At 42.7% G+C, this 22,065-nt stretch overlaps 1 protein-coding gene across 1 annotated transcript; it reads right to left on the minus strand.

Annotated features, from left to right (window-relative positions):
• Window positions 1–11,932: 11,932 nt before the first annotated feature.
• Window positions 11,933–16,149, minus strand: MSANTD4 (Myb/SANT DNA binding domain containing 4 with coiled-coils). The gene is made up of 2 exons (XM_009819937.2): window positions 15,523–16,149; window positions 11,933–13,844 (listed from the first exon to the last, which is right to left on the minus strand). Exons 1-2 carry the CDS (start codon window positions 15,982–15,984, stop codon window positions 13,269–13,271), a joined length of 1,038 nt encoding a protein of 345 aa, XP_009818239.1. The 5' UTR covers window positions 15,985–16,149; the 3' UTR covers window positions 11,933–13,268.
• Between the last annotated feature and the right edge of the window lie 5,916 nt (window positions 16,150–22,065).

Genomic DNA, 22,065 nt, shown 5'->3' on the forward strand with positions numbered 1-22,065 from the left:
GCCTCTGAAAGAACTGCTTCCAGAAAATATTTTGTTATCAAGATAATCCATGGCCAAAAATTTAGATTATCTAGTTCTTATATATATGGTCAAATACAAATCAGTTCTCTGATTACTCTCATAGAGGAGTATGTGACAATACATATTTGACTTGGCAGAAATGCTGTTTTTTTCAGAGACAGCTCAGAGGTAGGTGATAACCCTTAGCTTGTCCATTAAAAGTAAGAGATTTCCTGGATACCGCTCTGAATTAGCCCACAATTTCTCCTCTATATTTCCAGGCCAAAAGATCTCTCCAGTCCCAACTTGTAAAATCAACAGTGCTAGTTCTTTTAGGTATAGTCTGGTCTGAGTGAGTTAGAAAGCCATTAGTGCACCAGCCACCAGCCTTAGAGCAGACAGTGTGCCAGCATTCTGGGAGATATGTGCAGGGAGATCTGCACATCTAAAAGCAGCTGTATTCCTGCTCATTCCCTGAGCAGGACTTTAAAAGCAGCAGAAACACCCATACAAACAAACAACAAAATCAGATTTTTTTTTAATGGTCTCGTTACATTGGTCCATTTTTGTCTCCTGCGCTTAGCTCTGAGAATTTTTTCTCTGCTAAAACCAATATGAAATAATAATAGCTTTTATCTGTGGGGGTTTTTTCCATCTTTTGTGCAATTCTTTAAAGATCTGGGCACTTGGAAGTAGACAATCACAGCTCAGGGGGAGGCTGACCATCTCTCTCCTTCTCCCTCAGCTGCTTGGACTCAGATATGGGCTGGCCCCTGGGATCCCAGAGGAAAAGGACCCTTATCCTCCCCAAGTCTCTGTGCCACCGCTGGCCACCAGCCTGCTCCAAGCTCTCAGGTCCTCTCCGGAAATCCTGCAGCATATTCCCTCAGCTCTGCGAGTGCTCAAGGTGCTAGTGGGCTAAAATGTTGATCTTGTTAAGCATATCTGAACCCAGGCCCAGGAAAATTAGCAATTCATCTCTTCACCTTTGTATATTCAGTTTTCCCACTTTTTCTGCTGTGATTTTACTTTCTTAATTGCTGTTTTGCTGCAATAGTGCAAAAAGATAGATACCAGAAATGGAGTGACTGATCAAAGGGTGCTTATAAGAAAGATGGGGACAGACTTTTTAGTAAGGCCTGTTGTGACAGGGTAAGGGGTAATGGTTTTAAACTAAAGGAGGGTAGATTCAGACTAGATAGAAGGAAGAAACTTTTTACGATGAGTGTGGTGAAACACTGGAACAGATTGCCCAGCGAGGTGGTAGATGCCCCATCCCTGGAAACATTCAACGTCAGGCTGGATGGGGCTCTGAGCAACCTGATCTAGTTGAAGATGTCCCTGCTCATTGCAGAGGGGTAGGACTAGATAACCTTTAAAGGTCCCTTCCAACCCAAACTATTCTATGATTCTTTGATTCTATGATTCTGTGATTCTATGATAAATTTATCTGTCTTTACAGCATTTCTCCTGAATCCTCTTCAGTGGAGCAGTTTGCTGTACTTGTAAGCAACCTGGAGTCTTTCAAATAAAAGACCTCTGTGTTACTAAAATGTGTATAAAATAGTAGTGACTTGTCCATTTAAAATTCAGTTGAATACCTGAATAGATAGAAAAGCATATTGGTCCTGGAGACCCAAGAAGATAGGTAAGAAGTTGTAACTGCTATAAATTCTGTAGTCACTGTCCTTCTCACCCTTCACCTGCATCCCTGGTATTCATTTACTGACTGCACTTCTGTTCTCCGATTCCTGATCTGTTGCTTTTCTGTTGTTGGTCTTTTATCGTAACAGATGGCCTTGCATGTTGGTCATACTCATCCACCATGTGGGGGATGCTGGGAGGAGCTTCTTTAGTGGAAAACCCAAAGTGATGCTGTATTGTTTCTTCTTGAGGAAGAGGAGGAGGTGGTGGAGCCAGGCAGCCAGCCTCTGTCCACTCAGGCTGCTCTCATCTGCTGCCCAGTTTCCCTATTTTCATCTCTCTATACTTGGTTAAGTATCATAGTTAACTGCTTCCAGCTTTTTTTATATTGATTGTCACAAGAGTGTGTACTACCTGCCTTACTAGTCTAGTCCTCCTGTTGCCATCTCTCCCTTGAAATTCTACCCAGCTCTATGACTGAATGTTGAACCTCAGACCTTTTCCAGTGTTTTGGGTACAAAATGACCTTGACACTACTAATTCATTTTGTGGACATGGCCACCTCACCTTTCTTTGCCATTACCTACAGTGAGATGAACAAACTCCCTTCCAGGTACCTGAACTTAGAGTTTCTGAAGCACCTCTCCTATGAAGACAGGCTGAGAGAGTTGGGGTTATTCAGCCTGCAGAAGAGAAGGCTCCAGGGAGACCTTATAGCAGCCTTCCAGTACCTGAAGGGGGCCTACAAGAAAGCTGGAGAGGGACTTTTTACAAGGGCGTATAGTGATAGGGCAAGGGGTAATGGCTTTAGGCTGAAAGAGGGTAGGTTTAGATTAGATATTAGGAAAAAATTCTTCACGATGAGGGTGGTGAGGCACTGGAACAGGTTGCTCAGAGCAGCTGTGGATGCCCCAACCCTGGAAGTGTTCAAGGCCAGGTTGGATGGGGCTTTGAGCAACCTGGTCTAGTGGAAGGAGTCCCTGCCCATGGCAGGGGAGTTGGAACTAGATGGTCTTTAAGGTCCCTTCCAATCCAAACCATTCTATGATTGTATGATTTTTAACTGTGTCATTTCTGACTGGTGGGATCTAACTGCTAGTCCTTGGAGAAAGGATGAGATGCTAAAAGGATGGCAAATAGGAAGTAAGATGGAAAAGTCTGAGGTGTATCCCTGTGCCAAAGTCAAAGAGCAATGAAAAGAAGATAATTTTGTTAGGAATATTTCACCTATAGGTTTTGCCCTCATATCACACAATTCTATAAAGATATGCAAGAACATAAACATTGCTTTATTGAACCAAAGCAATAGTCCGTCTGGCCACAAATTCTGTCAGGTGCTTCTCAGAAAAGTGTAAACATGCCCCAATGGGATCAAACATTCCTCTGCTATAACCTCAGGGCACTAGGATGTCGTTTGTCCATAAAGGCTACAGCCCCTCCACTCTTACTTGCTTGGCAGGGCTGTTCTGGCTGTCCTTGTGATCCATGTTGCACTCTTGGACCCCATACTTGCAATTATTCCCCTGTTAGGAAAAGGCACGTCCCACATCCTACGACTGTTTGAAAGTTGGCTGCCACTTCAGAAAAGGGCTTGAATCACAAACACTCCTACGACTGAGCAGAAAACCTTTGGAAATATTTTTTTTCACAGGCCTAGTACTGAGCAGTAGTAGTAAGTAAGATCATCAGGTCATTTCACATAATCCTTGGAATAGTTATGGGAAGCAGGTAATGGTTTTCTCCAGTACATTAAACAGGTGACTAAAGGATTTGCACTCCATTAACAGAGTAATACACAATAGCTTTCCGTGGAAGAACGTCTAATTTATATCTTTCCTGTTTTGCAAACCAAAACTTTAGAAAATGCTTTTCAAACTTCACTTCTCTCTTTTAAGTTCTCATTTCTGTAATCTCTTCCTATATCAGTGAGATAAATATTGGTCTGAAAAGCAGTGTTCAAGTAGCTAAATTGACAGAGGAGCAAAATTAAAAATTTTCTTCTTCCTTTAACTCTCATGCACTCTGTGATGGGGCTATCCATCAAGAGTGAGCTATCTCAGGATTGATCACAACTCTGGCACAATGTAATTACTGAACCAGAAGCATTGTATTATATAGCATGAAATGAAATAGCAACTTTGCCCTCCACATTATGAACCAGTTGACTAATGATGGAGTGTTGCAATTAGAAAATATGGAAGTAACAAGGCAAGGTATTCCACAATCTGCTAATGTGTAGAATAAAACCAGTGATAGTATGAAGCAGGGAAATTAAAAACAGTAAAACTGTAACAGAAAATAACAATGGTGTTCTTAATAAGCTGTAAAAGGAGAAGATGGAAGTGTCCTCTAAAGTAGGTCAAGTTTAAAACAGTTATGTGCAGTGCATGAAAAGGGCTTCTTCTGGTCTTGTGTCAGTGGACCTGGTTTTTTTCTAATATGTTTTCTGATGGCTGAAAACTGTTGCATTCATTAGCATAGTAACTATGTCGTAGCATCCGGACATTTTGCTTTAAGAGACCAGGAAGGAAAAACGATGAGTCGGGGGTGAGAGCTGCCGCAGTCACATCACCCAGAGCTCCCTCCCCGACTCCCATTTCATGCTGCATGAGTGACAAATGGCTAGACCACAGCATCACTGCAAGATCATCCAGTGACACTGAGCCAAAAGGACTAGTGGCATAACTAGTGGTTTGAAAAAATCATCATTTTGGTATAAATTAGCCAAAAAAAGAATGAGAGGAAATGATGAAGTACTGTAAGTTGCCCCAAGTCAGTACTGAAGGCATTCTTCCCTGCCCTCCTCTTCTTATTTGCCTGGAGCATGTGTCTACAAATGAGTTGATTATATGGAAAAAAAAAAAGTTGGACATGTATTTCAAGATGCAATCCTTTTCCTCTTTTTTTTTAAAGCCTGGATTAAAATCTTTCTGTAGTCCTGATATCAGCTACAAACATTCTTAGTCACTGATGCAAAACAAACCTGCTAACATATGGAGGAATCTGGCCCGCTTATGTTTTATGTTAATGTTAGCTGCAAAATTCAACAGTGCCTGAGTGATGCAGGGATTTAGACCTCCAGTGAAACCCACATTTGTCAGAGGCCATAGCTGCTGCTGCTCTCACTCTGCAAGCTTTTAAAATCAGGTTTATTTCCTCATAAGTAGCTACTTGCCTTCTTAACGCTTTGGACTCCTCAAAGGCCACTGGTTCTTGCTCTGGTTTCTGGATAACATGGTTACTGCATAACGTAACTCTTCACAAGCTGACAGCCTAATGCCAAGTCAGAGATCCATAAAAACAAATATTCATCTAAAGCAAGCAGCTCCAGCCTTTCCCGTGTCAGAGCACAGTGCCCACCAAGCCCCTTCTGCCAACTGCTGCCAACAAGAGCTCAGCGGATGAACAGTCTCAGCGGGGGCAGCAGCTTGTGCAGCTCCCCGTTCGCCGGGTAAGGTAGCCGTGGCACTGGAAAACCATTCTGGTACAGTCATGCCACTGGAGGGTCTGCTTGTCCCTTCTCCTGGAGAAGCTGGCGACTCGTGGCTCAGACAGGTGCACTCTTCACTGGGTAAAAAACTGGCTGGATGGCTGAGCCCAAAGGGTTGTGGTGAATGGAGTGAAATCCAGTTGGCGGCCGGTCACAAGCGGAGTCCCCCAGGGCTCAGTTTTGGGGCTGGTCTTGTTTAATATCTTTATCGATGGTCTGGATGAGGGGATTGAGTACACTCTCAGCAAGTTTGCAGATGACAACAAATTGGGAGGGAGTGTTGATCTGCTGGAGGGTAGGAAGGATCTGCAGAGGGATCTGGACAGGCTGGATCGATGAGCTGAGGCCAATTGTATGAGGTTCAACAAGGCCAAGTGCCGGGTCCTGCACTTTGGTCACAACAACCCCAGACAACGCTACAGGCTTGGGGAAGAGTGGCTGGAAAGCTGCCCCGCAGAAAAGGACCTGGGGGTGTTGATTGACAGCCAGCTGAATATGAGCCAGCAGTGTGCCCAGGTGGCCAAGAAGGCCAACGGCATCCTGGCTTGTATCAGAAATGGTGTGGGCAGCAGGAGCAGGGAGGTGATCGTGCCCCTGTACTCGGCGCTGGTGAGGCCGCACCTCGAGTACTGTGTTCACTTTTGGGCCCCTCACTACAAGAAGGACATTGAGGTGCTGGAGCGTGTCCAGAGAAGGGCAACGAAGCTGGTGAGGGGTCTGGAGCACAAGTCTTATGAGGAGCGGCTGAGGGAGATGGGGTTGTTCAGTCTGGAGAAGAGGAGGCTGAGGGGAGACCTCATCACTCTCTACAATTACCTGAAAGGGGGTTGCAGAGAGGTGGGTGTTGGCCTCTTCTCCCAAGTGACGAGTGACAGGACAAGAGGAAATGGCCTCAAGTTGTGCCAGGGGAGGTTCAGGCTGGATATTAGGAAAAATTTCTTTACTGAGAGAGTGGTGAAGCACTGGAACAGGCTGCCCAGGGAGGTGGTGGAGTCACCATCACTGGAGGTTTTTAAGGAATGTGTGGACGAGGCATTGTGGGACATGGTTTAGTGGGCATGGTGGTGTTAGTTGACGGTTGGACTTGATGGTCTACACTACTACAGGTCTTTTCCCACCGTAGTGATTCTGTGATTCTGTGATTCTGATTTTTAGCCTCTGGGAAGGATTATTGCCAGAAAAATCCCAACATTTAGACTGTGTACTAACACAAGTGATGGAAAAGATGAGGGGAAAGTAGATTTGCCATTCATCGATTGCAAGGTTATTACATTCAACTCTAAAAAAAGGGAAAGGGAAAGGGAAAGGGAAAGGGAAAGAAGGGAAAGGGAAAGGGAAAGGGAAAGGGAAAGGGAAAGGGAAAGGGAAAGGGAAAGGGAAAGGGAAAGGGAAAGGGAAAGGGAAAGGGAAAGGGAAAGGGAAAGGGAAAGGGAAAGGGAAAGGGAAGAAAGAAGAGGGGGGAAAGGAAAAGGAAAAGGAAAAAGAAAGAGAGAAAGAGAAAGAGAAAGAGAAAGAGAAAGAGAAAGAGAAAGAGAAAGAGAAAGAGAAAGAGAACACCATTGCATTTGACTCGAGCACTCTGTGCCTTTCTGAGTGGGGCTTCTGAGCGTGTGTGAGCTGGAGAGGCAGGTGATGTCGCTGATGCTCTTTTGTGGCAACTGCGTCTAAAGTTCCATGAAAAGGCAAAGAAGTGTGGGTTATCAGCCTCTGTTCCCTCTTGCAGGGGGGATTTTATCTGATTGATTTAGAAACTTCTTTTTTTTGGAGGTGAAACAAAATATGAACATAATTCAGCTACATTTTGAAAGGGCACCTAACAGATGATTGCCCATTTCAAGATGATGCATACAAATGACATGCGGTCCTGGATTATCCAAATACTTGGCATAGCAGCAGTGGTTTGGGCAACTTTTACCACCAGGTGACTGGCAAACAGCCTGGTGTAACTGAGAGCCCCATGCTCTACTTGGGAAAGTTCACAGAAATGTAAGACTTAATATTCTCTCCCTCTTGGGCCTGTCATGGTATTTCACAGAGCTGCCAGTGACAGAGAAGTTTTTTCCAACACCTGAAACAGCTCAAGGAGAGTGATACTGGCTTTGCCTCTTTTTTGCCCAGTCTTGCTATTATCCTGAAGACAGCTACAGAAACAAAATCCAGGACACCATCACCCAGTCACACAGCTCCTAACTCCACAGGTGGGTGCCGGAGAACCGCCTCACTCACTGCAGGTTGATCTGATTAGTACCACCACTATGCAAGACCTCCTGGACCGTTATTGGGTGGGTCCAATCAACTCTCCAGGTAACCGTGTAGCCTCCCTGACACGTCTTTAGTCGAGGGCCCAGCACAGCCCGGCTGCCTAACCTTGGCTCACGCTGATGGGAAAATTGTGAAGTTGTGAGAAAAAGCTCGGGAAGTTTGTAGAGAACAGCGAAGCAAGATAAGGTCTCTACAGCCATGTATGGGATCACCTGGCTAAACGGCTTTCGGAGCACAAAGGCGAGATGCAGGGAGTTGTGATTCGACTCAGCTTTGTCTCACCTTGACAAATCCTTATCTATGCAGAGGTGACTTGGGGGGGGGCTGCGGAAACGGCTCAGCCCGGGGTTGCCCAAACACTGCCGAAACCCGAATGGAGCCGTGAGTGACCCCTTAACAAACAAAATGCCCCGAGTACCATTCCACCACTATTCAGTAACTTTGTGTGCTAGACATATTAAATTACCATACAGACTAAGGAGCCATCAAGGCACCAGAGATAAACCTTCATGCATAATCCTGCCCCCACCCATCAAATCAGGGAATAAAAACCGTAAGGTTTGGGCAGAAAATGGGGGAGTCTTTTTCCAAGGATACAGCTGGCCTATAGGAGATTCTTTCCCCCTTGTCCAGGACCCTGTACAAGGTAACTTCCCAGGGATTAAGAGGCCTTACCTGAGAGGGAGGGTAAGTGATTAAGAAACATACGTATGGTATTTAGCACGCTTTAAGATCATGATTAGTGCACTCTTTTTTAATATCTAGCGTGCTTGTGAATAGTGTATTTAATTGCAATAGTGCATTCCTCCATTGTATCCATAAAAACCTGCAATAGTGGCGTATTGGACCTGTGAGTGAAGTGCAAATATATTGCTAATTTGAACCCGACAGTGAAGTCTTTCTCTCCGTCACAAGCCAGAGGTGGGATAGTTGAGATAGATGTTAGTAGCACTTTGAGGATTTAAGGGGAAAAAAACCCCCATCAACATGGAGAGATTAAGAAATCCCAAAGTTAAAAAAGAAAAAAACCCAACCCTCCAAAGATGGCAACTCAGCACCATCAAAGAGCTGTGCTGGGGAGCCCTTCCTCTCGGGGTTGATGCCTGCCTGGCGGGCAAAGATACCTTGAGGTAATGAGGATACTAATATTTAGTCTGAGAGCTTTATTAAATCCTAACCATCTCTTGTTTGTCTTAATAAATAAATATTTTATACCTTGTGTATGCATTGCTTGCAGCATCTCTTTATGCACAGTGAACGTTAGTCAAAATGGCCCAAAAATAAAGCAGGATCCCTTACTCAAAGAAATGAAGTTGCCTTTGAATCCTACTGTGCTTTCTCAGCTGTGTCCTGTTGGGAGTGTGGCTGCTGTTCATCCTGGGCTGTTCTTGGGGACCACATACACAACCTTACCCGATGACGTTCTCTGGCTGCTGTTAGGATGCTGTTAAGCATTAGCCAGTCTGTCTCCAAACTGCATTGTGAAAACACCTGGACACACTCTGCTTCTCTTCATTGATGTCTTAGCCAGGCAGAAACTGGTGGGACCCATCACTAATAAACATCTGAAGTAGGCTTTATTTTACCCTCATTATTTGGCCTTCTGATCCTAAAATTACTGGCTAGAAACCCCTTAATGGAGTAGTGGACTTCATGGCATTTATGAAGTTCCCGGTGCATGTTCCTGCTGCAGCACAGGTAACCACATGGCATGCACAGAGCACATGAGCCTGCCGCCTTTCGCAGCGGCTGCGAAATTGCCTGCTGCACCTCAAGCTGCGCTTTACCCCTTGCCTTCCTGGTTCATACATTCCCATGGGGGTCCACAGAGCCATCAGCACATCAGACATAACCTTGATAAAGCAGTTTGCAATGACCACTGGGGATATTGCCAGTACTCTGTTCTATCTGTCACCCACTTCACCCACCTTCCTTCTTATTAAATGTTTGATCTTCAACCCCCTTTTTTTTCTTCCCCAAATACTTGCCTTGTCCTCTGTATGTGTGTGGTTTCCCCCTTGTCTTAAAGCTGTTCCCAGTCTGGAAATGTTGCTCATTACTTACAATCACAGGCCCTTCTTTTAAGCAGGAGTCCAAAATCTCTCCCTCTCTAATAGAGGAACTGAGTTCATGGGTATGTCCTGACTTCAGAGACATTTACACGGTCCAAATCTTGCCCTTAGGCTTTGCTGTCAAGATCCCAGGTTGGTAAATCAAGCAATTAAGCTTTAAGAGATTGCAGATTAGTATTTAAAAATATGACATTTAAATTCAAATTAACACAAAATGACTGCAATTTTGGAATGAAAAAAGCAAGCTATAAAATTGATGTATTAAACTCTGTAATTTTCTCTAAATTCTATGTTGAAACTGTATTTTCAATGATTTATGACGATACTTAATTTCATCATTCAGTATTTTCCAAAAGGTTTTGTATAACCAATGGATGCATCATTTCCCTAGGAGGCTGAATAGTTGTTAGAAGAAGTAATTGCTTACATACTGCTCTGTTCACATTTGGAGAAGTGTTCAAATTTCTGAAACAATTCAGAATTCAGAAATGGTTCAGATTTATCTATTTTTTCCCCAAAACCTTTAATGCTTTTGGGACATAATTCCCAAGATGTCCCATGTATAATACAAACCATTATCTTAACGGTTAACTCATTCAACTGGAGCAAAATATGAAGACAGAGGTGCTGGTACCAAGCAGCAGCATTAACTACCTGTTGGAACAGGAGCCAGACTCCACACCCGCTCCCTCCCGGCCAAGCACTGCTTACAGACAAGGCCGTAGGAAGGTTCTCCGTCCTGGCTTGGGCCTTCTGGTCACCACCTCTTGCACAGCTGGCTAGGCTGCCCCTTGCTCCGACTCACCCTGTTTGGCAGTCAGAATAGTTATCTAGAAAGTTGGTCACCTCAGGATAGAGTGATCATGAAATCCAAGTTATCCCACTGTCTGGGTAAATGCTCTAGGTACTAGGCAATCCTGACAAACTTCCTGAATTCTGCCTCTCTCATGTTTTAAAAGGGAAAGAAAAGTAATTTCTCCAAATCAAGAGAAAATGGTAATGGGCACAAAAAGCTATTTTTAATGTAAATTTGATGCATATCAAGGAGCTGAAAATGTGTCACTTTATTTCAGTGTATTGGGTTTGCGCGGCAAGGTTTTGGTAGTGGGGGGCTACAGGGGTGGCTTCTGTGAGAAGCTGCTAGAAGCTTCCCCCATGTCCGATAGAGCCAATGCCAGCCGGCTCCAAGATGGATCCACCGTTGGCCAACGCCAAGCCCATCAGCGACGGTGGTAGCACCTCTGGGATAACATATTTAAGAAGGGGGAAAAACAACTGCGCAACGGCAGCCGGAGAGAGGAGTGAGAATATGTGAGAGAAGCAACTCTGCAGACCCCAAGGTCAGTGAAGAAGGAGGGGAGGAGGTGCTCCAGGCGCCGGAGCAGAGATTCCCCTGCAGCCCCTGGTGAAGACCATGGTGAGGCAGGCTGTGCCCCTGCACCCATGGAGGTCCACGGTGGAGCAGATATCCACCTGCAGCCCACAGAGGACCCCACGCTGAAGCAGGTGGATGTGCCCAAAGGAGACTGTGACCCTGTGGGAAGCCCACGCTGGAGCAGGCTCCCGGCAGGACCTGTGGAGCCGTGGAGAGAGGAGCCCACACTGGAACAGGTTTGCTGGCAGGACTTGTGACCCCACGGGGGACCCACGCTGGAGCAGTCTGTTCCTGAAGGACTGCACCCCGTGGAAAGGATCCATGCTGGAGCAGTTCGTGAAGAACTGCAGCCCGTGGGAAGGACCCACACTGGGGAGGTTCATGGAGGACTGTCTCCTGTGGGAGGGACCTCACGCTGGAGCAGGGGAAGAGAGCAAGGAGGAAGGAGCAGCAGAAACTTGTGATGAACTAATTGCAACTCCCACTCCCTGTCCGCCTGCACCGCTTTGGGGGAAGAGGTAAAGAAAATTGGGAGTGAAGTTGAGTCTGGGAAGAAGGGAGGGGTGGGGGAAGGTGTTTTAAGGTTTGTTTTTATTTTCTCATTACCCTACTCTGATTTGATTGGTAATAAATCAAATTAATTTTTCCCCAAGTGGAGTCTGTTTTGCCCATGACAGTAATTGCTGAGTGATGTCCCTGTCCTTATCTCGACCCACAAGCTTTTTGTCATTTTTTTTTCTCCCCCTGTCCTGCTGAGGAGGGGCAGTGATAAAAGAGCTTGGTGGCTACCTGGCATCCAGCCAAGGTCAACCCACACATTCAGGAAGAAGAATCTCAGATAAACTCCCTGGAGCATTTCTATCCAGCTGGTTTCCATCTCCTTCGTTTTTCCTTTCTCAAGTGCTGGTTGGTCTCAGTCTTTGAGACGCCTCACCTCTCTGATTTACTACACAGAGAATACAGGCCCCAGCAACTTTGGTGTGCTGCAGTGCTGAATATCCAGGTTTCTCTTCATGTCTAGCCCTGTTTCTCTGTGAAGAAAGTCTCAAGAGCAATTCTGGGTTGTAGTAGTCAAATTTATTTCCACTGTAGAAGCACACTTGTTTCAGTAATAAAAAAATAACATTTTCTTTGCAGAATAAAAGTAATCCTGTAGTGGTATAAATATATTTACTTGCACAAGAATCCATGTAAGTCACTCAACATATATTCAGTATTCTCATAGTCCTAAGTTTCAAATGGAGTCAACAAAAGATAGTTACTTGCAGAAAGATGAGAAATGTGAAGTCTGGCTCAGCTGGGATTTAAACATATATGAAATAATAGAAAGCTTCCCTGTTTTTTTTTAAATTAATACATTGCTTATGAAAAATACTGACAGCCTTCAGCACTGACTATTTCTGTTTGTCTAATTAAAACACACTCTACCATGTCAGCCATAGAAGTCTCTTCTGGCTGCCCCACGGACAGGACCTCAGTGCTTGGCATGCAGAACTAACATCCAAAGTGTTAGAGTTCAAGCCCAGTGCTCCTTAACCTGTGCTCAGCCTCTGTGTCTCCCCTCTCAAGACTCTCATCACCAGCTATTGCCTTTCAAGGAACAAACCAGGTCCAGCAGTTTACTCCAGGGGGTCATCACAGACTCATCAGACAGCATGTGTGATCAACCAGTAAGTCCCTATGCTATACTAAGACAGGTGCTATATTCCATATAGCATTATTAATGACCTGATGCAACCACCAGTCCAGCTTATAGGAGGTATGGTTGGTGTGTAACTTTATCTAGTATGAATACTTCATGCAAAAGGAAGAATAATTATTTTCTGCACTGCCATTCAGTTCAAGCCATGGAACAACATTAAACACAACAGCAGTGAATTTAACTTGTACTTTAACTTTTAGACAATTCTTGAACTCTTTTTCCAATTGTGGGGGTGGAAAAAACCAAAAAGGGGGAAATTAAGTTTAATGAATCAATCACATCATGACTCTGTGTTACTGTGTTCTGTCTAACTTACACTTATTTACTGTGTGGGCTATCGTCAGCACCATGCCCTCACAACATATGTTGATTTATTCTGATCCTTCCTTACTGTTAGTACAGTGAAAAAAGTACAAGGTTCAGCCTTGATTCTTCTCGATGTATCTATGAAAGGAGGACACTGAACTAATACAACACAATACTGAAGACAAGAGAACATAACACTTAGTTCTGATACACTGAAAAGCAATTTCACACATAAGCTTATTTATGTAGGCACACTGACATACTGAGCACCATTCTTTTTTCTTTTTCAGTTTAACATCAACATTCAACTCTGAACAGAAGAATGTTAAGCCTCTAGGACAGTTTCAGTATTAAGAACAGAACTACCTCTATTTTACAAACATCAAAACACTAGTGTTGACACTTCATTTGAGAAGTTCACTGCAAGTGGCCCTCTCTCTGAATTCGAAGGCGCTCCTTCTCCACTTGCAAGCGTTCCTTCTCAATCTGCAGCTTCTCTGACTCAAACTTTAGGAACTGCAGCCTCTCTTTCTCTAACTGCAAACGTTCTTTTTCAAGTTTTAACTTTTCAGTTTCTAGATCCAGAGGCTGCATGATGGGTTTTTCTGTTTGGGTGAGGTCATTTTCCAGGGCAGGTTTTTCAGCGTGCAGAGTCTCTAGCCTGAGTTTCTCCCATTCAATCTGAAGGCGCTCCTTCTCAATCTGAAGTCTCTCACGCTCCAAATCAACATGCCGCAACCGTTCTTTTTCAATTTGCAGGCGCTCCTTCTCCACTTGCAACCTTTCGGCTTCAATGTCTAGTCGCTGCTTCTCCAGCTCCACCTTCTGCTTCTCCAGATTTATAAGCAAGTGAGAATCTTCATAGGCTAGTCTAGCTTGAGCAGAGCTTAGATTTCCGAACTCTTCAATGTGGGGGAAGTCTGGTAGGTCATTTTCCTTTTTCGAATCTGGCAAAACTGATGACAAAATTTCTTCTTCTTCCTCAATAGGAAACTATAGAGAGGAATGAGATAGATGAGAATTACATTCCAGTCTTTATGCCAGAATAAATTTGTTACACACAACTTGACTGAAAAGAACATACTGGGTTTTTTCATCTTAAAAGCTACTCAGAACTGTTTAACTCACATGTTGTTAAATAACCATGTTAGATCAAAAGACCGATTTCTACCATTACACAGGTAAAGAAAGACACTTTATCTGCAAGTTAATATCTGGTAATGAAAAATGGAAAATCAGCTTGTCAGTGGACATGCAACAACATACAGCAAATATTGCAGAATAGATATTATAGAGCATTCAGAACCACTGATAGAAAACTGGATCTAAAAAAAGCATATGTTGTTCTTACTTTTCAAATAGTCGAGTGGCATTTATGTAAGCCACTAGGAATTTGTTGTGACTAATTATTTGTCAGAGCAGCTGGATCCATAGGCTATGTAGTATGTAACGTAACCCAGCCTTCGCTAACTTGAGGATTCCATTTCTAAAAAACGTTTAACACTGACATTTTTCACATGCTTCTAACCCTTCAAACTGTATTAAGTGGCTCAATAAACAGGACTTCTTTAACCAATTTTGTATTACTACATTTGCTGTAAAGCTATTTATGACGCAGATGACTAGGTGGTTAGGACCATTGCTCTTGGCATACTGTAACAACTCATGCAGAATTATAGCCCTTATGTGCTACAAATTCATAGTACCCAAGGGATAATTGTCTCCCACTAAGTATGCTGCAAAAGAAAGGCAAACTGAGGAAGATACAGGTTCAGAAAATCTTAAGACAATGAGAGCCACTGCCAGTCCTCTAGCATTAGAGCAGGCAGAGACTGTTCTTCAGCAGTTGTCAGACAGTAGTCTCACTACACAGCTTATGCTGCTTTTTTCCCAGCACATCTCAACTGAGCTAAGACAGGAGTTGCTTTCCCTTCCTTTCCCCCCGCCCCAAAAATAACCCAAACCAAAACTGTTGGAGTACCCCTTTTTGAAATGAGAACTGTATATTTGCACAGGCACAACAAAACTATCCAAACATTCAACTTCACTCCAGCTGGCTGCCCACCCCAGGACAGTCACAGTACTACTAGGAGTAACAACCTGTCTACAGGATCCACAGCTGCTTGTCAAACTCACACTAAAACTCTGACAGAGGAATGGCTGACTGACTTATTCAAGTAATATTTTCATCTCCTGTGGGTTCATTTTAAGAAATGCAAACAGTATTCTATTTCTTTCTGTACTCTATTTCTATATGTTACCTGCAGGTACAGAAACTTTCATTTGTTAAAGAGGTGCATTTCTCTTCTCCGTTCATCCATCCAGACAGCCTAAGTATTAAAATAACCAGTCTCCTTCAACAGCATATTTTCATTCTACTGACTGAACTAATTCTTATCTATAGCACATACAAATGGAAAATATATGTGCAAATACATATTCAAAGTTGAGGGATATCAATTTAATAATCAACATCCAAGACCTTACACACAATTGCAAGTTGCTAGATTTGAATACCATCTCTCCGAAACATATTTGTTTCTACAGCTTCTTTAATTCACACATTCAGAAAAAACAGAAACAGATGCTATGAAGAAACACAGCAAAAAGCCTTATGCTGAAATGAAATGAAGGCCATATTGCATATAGCTAAGGTGTATCAGTCACTCACTTCAAAATTCTGCGGATCCTCCTCTTCCTCTTCTACTTTGATTTCTGTTAAAGATCCACCGGCTTCTCTGAAGTCAGTGATATTTTGCCATTCAAAACTAGATTCAATTGCAAATCCCATTTTCTCATCCATGTCTTCATTGAGAGAATCATCTAAATTGGATGAAGGAAGGTGAAACCCAGCACCTACTACTTTGATGTTTGCATTCAGACGTTTTCTCTTCATGAGTGCTCTCCAGTCAAGGTATCGCCTTTTCACTTCTGTCCCTGTTCTTTGCTCTCCTTCACCTACTGCATTTACACACTCTGCTATTTCCTCCCAAGCTTTTCGTTTCATCTCATTAATTGTTGTATTAAGTTGCTTTGAAAAGAGTACTTCTCTCCTTTTTCTGATTTCCTTAAGGAGAGTTTGAGTTTCCTGTACGCTAAAATTGCTTTTTCTTTTTCTTTTTAATTGTTTCATTTTTTCCAGCTTTAACCTAATAATTTCACCACAGTAGACTACAGAGATGATCTAACACTAATCAGTTATTAACAGAAATAAAATTTAAAAGCCAATGAAAGCAGAGCTCAGTTCTCGTGAAGTGAATTTTCTCTTCACTTTGTAGTATTTTCCTATTTGTCAGGCTTCCTAAGAGAAAAAGAGCAAACAACGTAAATCTCCAAGGTATACACTGTATATTTTCATTTAACGAACTTGACTCCTAAGTCATCATTTAAGGAATGCATATTTTGAATTGATCATTCATTTGATAGAAGAAAACCATTTTGTTAAACTCTGAATAAAAAGTAGCTATAGATACTTTCTCTAATCTCATATGAATTATAAATCCATTAATATATCCATGTCACGAACTGTTAAGTGTCAGTTGATATTTCCATTACAAAAAATACAGCTAGTTTCCTTCAACTCTTAGAGTTTTGCCAGTTGGGATTTGCTTAAGGTTGAAATTCAACACACACGTTTCAGTTTGAATGCTAAATTATTTCCAAAAGAAGCTAAAATTGTTATATCATCACTTCAAAAACATAAAATGTTTAGGGGACTGAAATTAGAGACTCATTGTAAATGACACCATTTCCAGCCAAAAAAAAAAAAAAAGCAGATTGAAATGAAAAGTTGAAGTTTTAGAGGCTCTTCTGACTTAGCTTAATCACAAAAAAGAAGAATTCTGCTGAATGTCAGAACATGACTACGAGTTCAAACAAATGCCATGCATTAGAGATGTTTTAACAGGACACAGATTTAGGAATAACTCATTACATGACCATGGTAAAGCCCTACCCTATCCTTCTCACACTGCAAAACACCTCATGTCAAATGTGATGACAGCTTGAAAGCGTGGCTAGTCCTCTACCCTCAACAATAGTTGGTCCAGTGCCTGATGCTGAAAAGAAAGCTAAACCCCATTAATACACCTGACAAATTGTGCATAATTCTGTACAGAAAGTGGAAAGTTTGAGTGGTAGAAACAGAGGACAATTAATGTAGTGGTGAATATATCGTAGACCATATTACCAAAAAAAAAAATTGAAAGCAGGGACTGAGAGCAAAAAATGGTTCTTGGTAAGACTGCTCGGTAATGGTCCAACTTAGGATTTATTTTGAACCTTTCTTTTGTACCATGTTACCTACCACTTTAGGTAGGTTTAACAGGCTTTAAGCCAAGTAGGCCAACAATTTGCTATATGGTACTTACAGTTTCAAGCTGTTATGTTTGTTCACTATTAATCTAGTATAGACTTTTTGTCCACCTGAAGCAAATGGCTCGCAGATTATATATTTGATTGCTGCTGACTAATGGACTTAATCCTTAAATTACCCCCCCCCCCCAGCTATACAGGATTCTTAAATTACTAAGGGTTTGGTTTTTTTTTTTCCCTGTTATCCTCCTGAACTTGGTTAAAACAGACATCAGCACATTACACAAAACCTCTCCATTTGGGGGATAATGCACATAATAGTTTAGACATCATTCTTCATCTCTTATGCGCAGTTTTCCTCACTTGCAGTTTTCCATATCAAACAACATTCTCACATACCCAACACATAAGCATGCTGGCATCAATTTTTTTTTTTTAAATGTTGCATTTAGGAAACTGGTTTACTAGTTTTCCTCGTTAAAACATTGCTCTTACTGTGAATCTATTTACTTCTGATGGTTACTAGCTAGCAGATATGCAAAACCGAGTCCTAAGAAGAAATCAGTTGCATACAGCATGAGCGTTTATCAGCATGGACTGCTCTACAGTGCTCCCATGGAGTTACCCATCACTTCTGACTCCTCAGACTCAAGCTGGAAGCTGTATATTGCTGTTTAAGATGCGTGAAACTTCCTGCCCTTTGAAAATAAAATACTAATTGGTTTTGAGAAAAGGGAATTATTTAAAAAATAATACAACCTACTGTTTTAATGTAGACCCTTAACTTGACTTGACCAGTACTAAAAAACTGAAATGTTGCTGTTTAAAAAGTCAGATTTATACCACAACACAGCACTGTATCTGCTAGAATTACATAAAATTTTTCTGAGACCTTCTATCTGATCTTTAAGCATCTCCCTTAACCTTCATTATTATAAGTTTACCACGAAAAGATGCTTGGGCTTTCAAGGAAGCAGCATCCTATTTACTCATCTGGCAGTAAATCAATTTATTTGGTACTTGCTGTGCTTTTCAAAGACAAATTACAGCATTAGTGCTTTTCTATTATTATGGCCACTGAATTTCTTGTCCTATGTATCAAATTCTAAGTTTATCTTGTGTAAGTTTTTTTTTTTTAACTTCTTAGAAGTGACCAAGCAGGTAAATTCTTCAGAAAAGTTACATGCATACAGAACAAATTAAGAGCACTTTTAGAAGCTTCACTGTTAATAAGGCCATTATTCTGGACAGATAAATATATAGATTAAGCTGTGATTCCTGGTTACTGGGGAATGACCAAGAACTCATGTCTTCATGCTGGGTTTAGAAATGCACACATTTGCACTTACCTGTTTTCAGGGTGGGGAGTGTGTGTGAAAGATTCAGAGGCATCCATTTTGAGTTGGTCTTCCAGAAGGTAAAAAGAATTACACAGAGTTCTTGTATACAAGTTTCACAAGAATTATAGTATTTCTGACTTGTCACTACCAAGAAACTGAACCTCCGTTTATAAGCTCACACTTATTTTTATTGAAATCAGTAGGTTTCATGTTTGATTTTAAGCATGTACTTAAGTGAACATTCAAGCACTTTGCTAGCTATGGAAAAAAGGGTCAGACTTTCCAAAGTACTTGCCAATTGGACATGTCAAACTCTTGAAAGTACTAGTAGATACTTAATTGTCTCTTAAGGTACATAAATATCAGACTTTTGCTGAATCACAGTCATTTTTGCCTCAAGATATGCACTGGCTAAGTCCTTTACTTAGCCCCAGCTGGGATGAGCAAGGTTCTGGTCATTCCCCAATAACAGGGAACCACAGGATTTTAGAGACTCATATGGTATCTCTATTTACCCTGGCCCTCCCTAAATTTTTCAGTGCTAGCACAGCAGGATAAAGTGGACACAATCACAGGAAAACAAAAAAAAAAATTGGGTTTTCAAATCAAATTTTCATCAACATTATTTTCTAAATATAATTCTACATGAATGTGGAGGACACAGACAGCCAAGCTTTCATCTTAGCTCCGGAGAAGGTTGAGAGTTACCACACACAAATATCAGGTTACCCTGTGGGTCAGTCTCACTGCTCCTTGCGCAGGTGTTGTGCATCACCTTGTCTGATCTCCCCAGCCACTCTTTGTGAAATGCCTAATCTTGGTTTTGGATTTTATGCTATAAGCCAAGCACATAACCTTTAAGAATTTTAATACTAACTTGGAAACTACTGGCATCCAATTCCTTTATTATGTAAAGTTTCCTTTTAGACTTTTTTTTTTTGCTAGAACATGTCTGATACAAGCCCCTGAATTTCCCAGTAAAAGAGCAGCAAAGCCTGCCTATTTTAAAACTCAGGAATATTAACTTCCAATTGGTAAGGACATCTTTTCTAACTCTTTCCTTTTTGAAAGCATATTGCCTTATTATATTAATAAGAAAGGAATCATCTTTAAATGGGTGTTAATGAATTGTCTTAACAGTATATTGACTACTGTGGGACTGTTTACCTTTCTGATATATCAGCTAAAAAGCATTATTATCTAACTAAAACTGAGGTTTGGGACATTCTGGTTTCTGATGTTGCTAGATGATCTCCAGGATATTACTTTTTAAAGCAAAAAAAAAAAAAAAAGAACTGTTACATGCTCAAAGTATATAAGGGACAGGAAAGGTAATAAACTAGGATTTTTACCCATTTAGATAGTTACAGAAAAAAACCCGCCAAACCTATCACCATTTTGAAAATCACAATTTACAAAAACATGACATAGAACATGTTTAAGTTTTGCTTTGATATGTAGTCTAAAGCATGAAATGCATACATTTGGAAAAAACTGTAGACAGACATTACAGTTTTTCCGAAATCAGAACTGTAACTGCTCTACATTGTAGTGTCTTTAGCAGAGGATTCCACAGCAAAGTGCTGAGTGCACCAATTGGGAAGATAGGCAGTTCACTCAGAAAAAGTATGTGGAGACAAGAGCAGAGGTGAAAAAAAAAATCTTTTGGTCAGATCAAACCACTTACACCACTATTAAGGTAAGAGAAGACATCTGCAAGAAAAAAAATTCCTTCTAAACTATACGACCAAAAGTACTTCTGGTACATGATCAAAGATGTCAGTCACCTGACAAGCAATAGCGGCAGTCTGACCAAGTGACAGACAAATCCCTGGGAAACAACAGAGGATGCAAATTGCCCATGACGTGACCAGCCATGCACCCATCATACGGCATGGTGCTAGCTGCACATGCAAAATGCATAGTTTTACAGTTTGGGTAGAAATGCAAAGTACTGGCTAGAAAAAAAGAAACAATTCTGATCATACAGTAACAGAAAGATTTCAAGGGTCTTCCAGGAAAGATGGCAACATGGAGCTATGAGTTTAATGCAGCCCTGTCAGGCCAGAAGCAACCTGCGGTCAAGAAGGTCCTCATCACTGGACTAAAACAACACAAACTATTTGTCAGGGTTGAAACAAAACAAGAACTACAAAACTAAACTGAACATTCCATAAAAACATAGAACACACATACACCGAATAACTTTGACGTACTTAATGACAGAGGCATTCATATTCTGCCTCTGTGTATTTGTGTCTACTTTGCTCACACCTTATTGTGTGAACACGTGCTGGACCAACAAAGAAAAAACTCCACAAAACAAGCAGGCAAACAAACAATAAAAGAAATCCATGCATTCACCAGGATTGAAGGATTGTTACTAGCATCAAACTTGAATTATTCTCTAGAAAAATCATAACTTTTAGACTTTTTTTAAAGTAGGATGCCTTGATGGTTTGCCCCTTTTTTTTAAAAAAAACTTTCAGCGCTTATGATTGAAGAAAAAAGCTCTTTAAATCAGGAGGACCTGCTACCTCTATTTTTTTTTTAAATTAAATTTGAGAGTTAGAGGATCTTTGCATGATATTAAAGCCTAGGGCTTTCTGCAAAACTTCGTATGTGATTCATAACAGATGGCTACATTGGCTTGGAACAACTTATGCTTTTGTACTAAGAGAGGCTTTAGTATAGGAGGATCTGCGTGCTGCTCAACACAGGTCACCAAATGGACAGCCCTCCCTGCAGGGAGCTTGCGGTTTGAACACCTGAAAAGGCAAACCCTAAAGGGAACCAACATCACCTAAAAGGTTAGTTTAACGATGCAGCGAGGAGGTACGGAGAATGGAAGGCAGCTGCGGATTCAGGCTGTTGAATCCACAGATGGGTCAGTCAAAAGTTCCCAACCCGCTGAAACAGCAATGGCCACGTACGGCAGAAAACCTCCCCTCCGAGCAGGGCGCGCATTTTGGAAGGATGAAGGCAGGCAAAGTCCCCAGGTCCGAGGCGGCCCATCCAGCCAGCGACTTCGCCGCCGGCCAGCGGGGACGCAGGGCCGGCCCGGTCCCGCCAGGAGGCGCACGAAGCCCTGCGAGAAGGCCAAGGAAGGCAACAAAGGAAGGCGAGGGCACGGCCGGCTGCCTGGGCCGGCGCGCCCCCGAGTCCCGCTGGGCCCGCTCGCCCCGGACGCGGCCGCGGGGTTGCCGCCGCGCTGAGCCCCGGGGAGCAGGTGGGCCTGCAGCCCCCACCCGCGCCACAGGCCAGGGCCCCCCTCAGCAAGCCACCCGCCCGCGAGCCGGTGGGGGTCAGCGCCTCTCCCGGGAGGAGGAGGAAGAGGAGAGGGCCTCCCCCCAGGGCCGCCAAGGAGAACGGCGGGCAACCGCCTCACCGTCCTCAGGGGCCGAGGGCGGCGAAGCCCCACCACTCTTCCCCCATAAAGTGGCCGGGGGCCACCTGTACCCCGTGCCGGCAGCAGTGTCATGGAAGAGCGGCCGCCTTGGGCCCGCTCGGGTCCCGGGGGAGCCGCGCGAACTACTCACCTGCGCCCAACTCTCTCCTTC

This window comes from Gavia stellata, chromosome 1 (genome assembly GCF_030936135.1).
Source record: "Gavia stellata isolate bGavSte3 chromosome 1, bGavSte3.hap2, whole genome shotgun sequence".
Taxonomy (NCBI): domain Eukaryota; kingdom Metazoa; phylum Chordata; class Aves; order Gaviiformes; family Gaviidae; genus Gavia; species Gavia stellata.

Bases quoted from the DNA above. Each gene is read 5' to 3' on its own strand.
- MSANTD4 (XM_009819937.2), bottom strand. From the start codon at position 15,984: ATGAAACAATTAAAAAGAAAAAGAAAAAGCAATTTTAGCGTACAGGAA. The intron at 13,845-15,522 runs GTGAGTGACTGA...TCCTCTCTATAG, and splicing joins AGGATCCGCAGAATTTTGAA to TTTCCTATTGAGGAAGAAGA.